The 4107-nt window shown below is 44.5% G+C and overlaps 1 protein-coding gene across 1 annotated transcript; it reads left to right on the forward strand.

Moving 5' to 3' along the window:
- Positions 1-1474: 1474 nt before the first annotated feature.
- tcap (titin-cap (telethonin)) lies at positions 1475-3514 on the forward strand. The gene is made up of 2 exons (XM_071468083.1): positions 1475-1789; positions 2061-3514. The coding sequence occupies exons 1-2, from the start codon at positions 1641-1643 to the stop codon at positions 2449-2451; spliced, it is 540 nt and encodes a 179-aa protein (XP_071324184.1). The 5' UTR covers positions 1475-1640; the 3' UTR covers positions 2452-3514.
- The last annotated feature ends 593 nt before the right edge of the window (positions 3515-4107 follow it).

Raw genomic sequence — 4107 nt, forward strand, 5'->3', positions numbered from 1 at the left:
TGTGGCTGTACGAATGCAAACTGTGCCCTCTGCACTGACAGTGTTTTGGGTTTATTTTGTCCCATCCCTCGTCCACAAGTTGATGGGATTGTATATGACGTATGAAACCCTGGCTGTCTGAATCTGTTTTTATGAAACTGTCATTGGTTCACTGTAGGTCCAAGGTGGAAATACTCAGTCTTGGTGTCGACTGCTTACTTCACTCATGATACTTCTTGTATTATATAAAAAGCATAATATGAACATTAACAATGTTAAAACATTGACAGAGGGGGTCTTTAATAAATGATGTATAAATATAATTGTATCCAGATATAAGAGTTTGTAATGTGTCTGTCAACAACTATAAGTCCTGTGGATATCCATAAGTGGAGGTTGGTGTGGAATCAGATGATGAATAACAACATAATAAAACAACTAAATTATGATTTAATATCATAATTTGGTGCCGATTTAGCAGCCTGTATAATTCAGCCATGACTCCACGTGCCACTAATGTAAAATACTTTTAAAGACAGTGTGAGTGATCAGCTTCCTGTCACTGTGGATATCATCCTTGTGATTCTGATGCATCCGATACATGCTATCCGATGATACCAGTACCTGATGTGGATGAGTGAGTCAGAGGCAGGGACTGGTAGTAACATCACACCAGCAGACAACTGTCAGAGGTGAATGTTTGGGTACTTGTCCGTATGTGTGTGTGTGTGTGTGTGTGTGTGTGTGTGTGTGTGTGTGTGTACTTTAGTCTGTAACCTGAGCTGATTATGGCTTGCGTGTTGCTCTGTCACCGCAGTAATGAATCATCAGGGATGGAGTTCTCGCCACTGCTGTGAGGCAGTGCACTGTAATGGCATCTAATGAGGGGGTCTGGATGTTGTCACAAAGCGCAGCTGTTGTAGAAACTCCTTATATTATATCCTGTATTGTGAATAAAAAGTCAGCAGGACATGATGAAGCCGCTCCACTAAGTTCCCTGACTTTTCACCTTTTATCTCCAAGTGACAGATGTGTTATTCCTCATCCATGTATAGGCCTGAAATGACTTTTGTGTATGAAGAACAGCTGCTTTACCGTTATCTTTCCACATTAGCGAGGTGTCACTTGTAGCATCATGTACATCAAGACCAAAACCTTGTTAAGATTCCTCTCCAGCGACTGAACCTGTTGTGTGTGCCTGTTTACATTCTTATATAATCAGAGTGTCTCCATGACACTGTTCCCTCTAAGACACTACGATCACAGCTGAAGTGGAAAATGTTGGGCTGAGTGATTACAGAGGTGACGGTGCATACAATTTGAGAATCAGGGGATTTTCAGCCCAATTACCCTTAACCCCTCCTCAGAGTGGCTTCCAGCTCTCAGGGAGGGAAACATGGAACACTTGGTGTCGGATGTCACTGCGCACTGATTGTAGAGTGACAACATGGATCAGAAATAGCAACAGGACGTCTATAAAAGATGTGGACAGACCCGAGCCCAGACATAGGCAGCACATAGAGGGAGAGAGACAGAGGAAGCCAGGTGATACAGCCAGCTGAAGCATCCCTGATCACAGACACACGACCAGACCTCGGGACTGATCAATACGACCCATTGGGTACGATAAATCTGAGACAGATCTTCACACAGCAGAGAAGATGCCATTCTGTACCGTCCTGGAGAAGCGTAATGGTGTGGTGGTGGGAGCTGAGCTCACCTGCAGTGTACGGGAGGAGAACAAGGTTCAGAGGGAAAGCTACAGCGCCGACTGGCACAGCGTCAGTCTCAAAACTCAACCTCAGGACAGGTGAGAGCTCATAGACCAACCAGAGGTCCCAGAAATTAGGCACATGTTACCAGTAAATGAGAGGAAATATGTTTGTTTCTACTTATAAAATAACTTTGATTTAAAAGCTCCCTATTCCTAATAAGAAATGTAAATCTACTTTCTGATTTACTTGGCAAGTTCTTGGTAGAACTGCTCTCATATTGGACAACAGTTGTTTTCTAATTAAGCAGGTAAATCACAGTGACTGCTTCCACAGTTTCTCACTTCAACTGTCCTCTGGTTCCTGCAGGCAGACGATGAACATGAACGACGACTCTCGCAGGGAAACTCTGGCCCGGCAGTGGCAGGCCCGTTCACTAACACAGACCTGCCCCTTCGGTGTCTTCAGAGTGGGCACAGTGGAAAGAGGAGTGAGGGAGCACCAGCTGCTGCCGAAGAGACACACCCTCCCCTTGCCCATCTTCACCCCCGCAGAGCTGGGTGTCAGGCTTGGACGCGGAGCCCCACACACCGAGGAGGACCTGCTGCCCTTCCCCAATCCGGATGGAGTCTGCCCCAGCAAGAGGACCGTGGACGAGATCACAAGAGATCTTCCCCCAGTCAAACCGACCCTCATGGAGTTTGCCAAAGCACCCAAAGCCCTGGGTCGCTCCATGTCGCTGGAGGCTCAGAGAGGGTGAAGAACAAAAGGACAAAAAGAGAAAGAGTGGATGTTAGGGAGAGACGAGAAGGATGACAGATGGGGAAGGATAGTCATTGAGCAGAGCGTGTCAGGAGGGAGCATGACAAGATGTATATAGATTTATCTCAAGTGACATTCGTCATAAACCCTACGTATTGTAGATTTGTAGCACTGTCTGTATTTCTTGGCGAGCACAGCACCAGGTAAATGTCACGCTTTGTCATTGTTGGCATTTGGTGGTCAGTGGTATTAGAAAGGGTTTTGCAAAGGCATCCGCATGGTGATGGGGAGTCAGGATGTGTGTTCTCAGCTGTGCCACGGGCTAATCTCTGCCTGAGCTGGCCGGCTGGGTTCATCATATCTGCTGATGTCTCAGAGGAATCACTGTGACCCAAGTGTTGCATGCACTGGTGCACCTTAACCACGCTGCATGCACTTCTGTTTGACTTTCTTTTGTATTGATACGTGCAAATATCCTCATAAGGTAAATGAAAGTGTTCTTGTGGTCATCTGACTCGTGGGTTATACCTGTAACAGGTGGTGGAGGCTTGCAGTGATGCAGAAAGTGACAGATGGAAAACGACATGGCAAAGGTGGAGGCAGGTAGCAGACTGTATTTTAAAAAAAAAAAAAAAAAAAAAAAAAAAAAAAAAAAAGATAGAAAAAAGGGAGGGAGAGTAAGAGGGGAGGGGTGAGGGCTCAGGGAACATGCTTTGGTCAGCGTCCAGGCTTCCAGAAGCCCTTGACAGTCTCTGATCTCTGTGAAGAGAACAGAATGCTCCGGCACGATCACACACTGCGGCTGTATGTGTGTGTTTGTGCCTGCTGACACCTCTAATCAGGAGGACTTAGGAAAACGAATCAGCTGTTCTTTACTTTGTATTAACTGATCTACCTTGATAGCTGAGTGGCAGCTCATATCCATATATGGTAGAGGAACAGAAACTGTAGAAGCTGAGAACATCTAGTGGTGTAAATGAATTTGAAATGTGTGCAATGATGCTAAAATATTTCTTAGATATTTATTATTTTTACAAATAAATAAAAGCTGTTGCTCATCACTTGTTGGTCGTTATGTTTTCTGTCCGAGACGCAACATGAATCACACTTTGATTACATTTCATGTTGAAGTGAAGAAGCTTTGTGTCATAGGTTGAGACGCAAAAACTTCATGATCCCTGGAGATAAAGGCTGGTGGATGGAAGAAAATGAGATATAACAAAGAGAAATGGGGATAATATCAATACAGCTAACAGGGGTTACGACATCAAGAATGACATAATATATCATGATAGTAAATTGAAATATATGTTAATGTAATAAATTATGAGTGAAAGGATTAGAACATATGAAAGACATATATCAATATTTAATATGGAAAATGATGCATTTTATGAGGGAATGTGATGACAAGTCCGCTGATAAAAATAGCTGGGTATCTGTCTCCCATAATCTGGTTACCTACATACTGTCACAGTGTCCCCCACCCTCTCAACAAACCCCACATCACCACCCTACATCCCTCATCTATCTTTCACGTTCCGCCTCTCGTGTTTGTTCTCAACGCGGAACGCACTGTTCCCCACTGTGTTTGTGTGCAGAGCTGTGATGGATGCACTGCTTCACCTCCCCTTCTTTCGCTCTCTAAATCTAC

Source organism: Trachinotus anak, unplaced genomic scaffold (assembly GCF_046630095.1).
Source record: "Trachinotus anak isolate AG129_WGS33_773 ecotype Australia unplaced genomic scaffold, CSIRO_AGI_Tana_v1 ptg000003l, whole genome shotgun sequence".
NCBI lineage: Eukaryota > Metazoa > Chordata > Actinopteri > Carangiformes > Carangidae > Trachinotus > Trachinotus anak.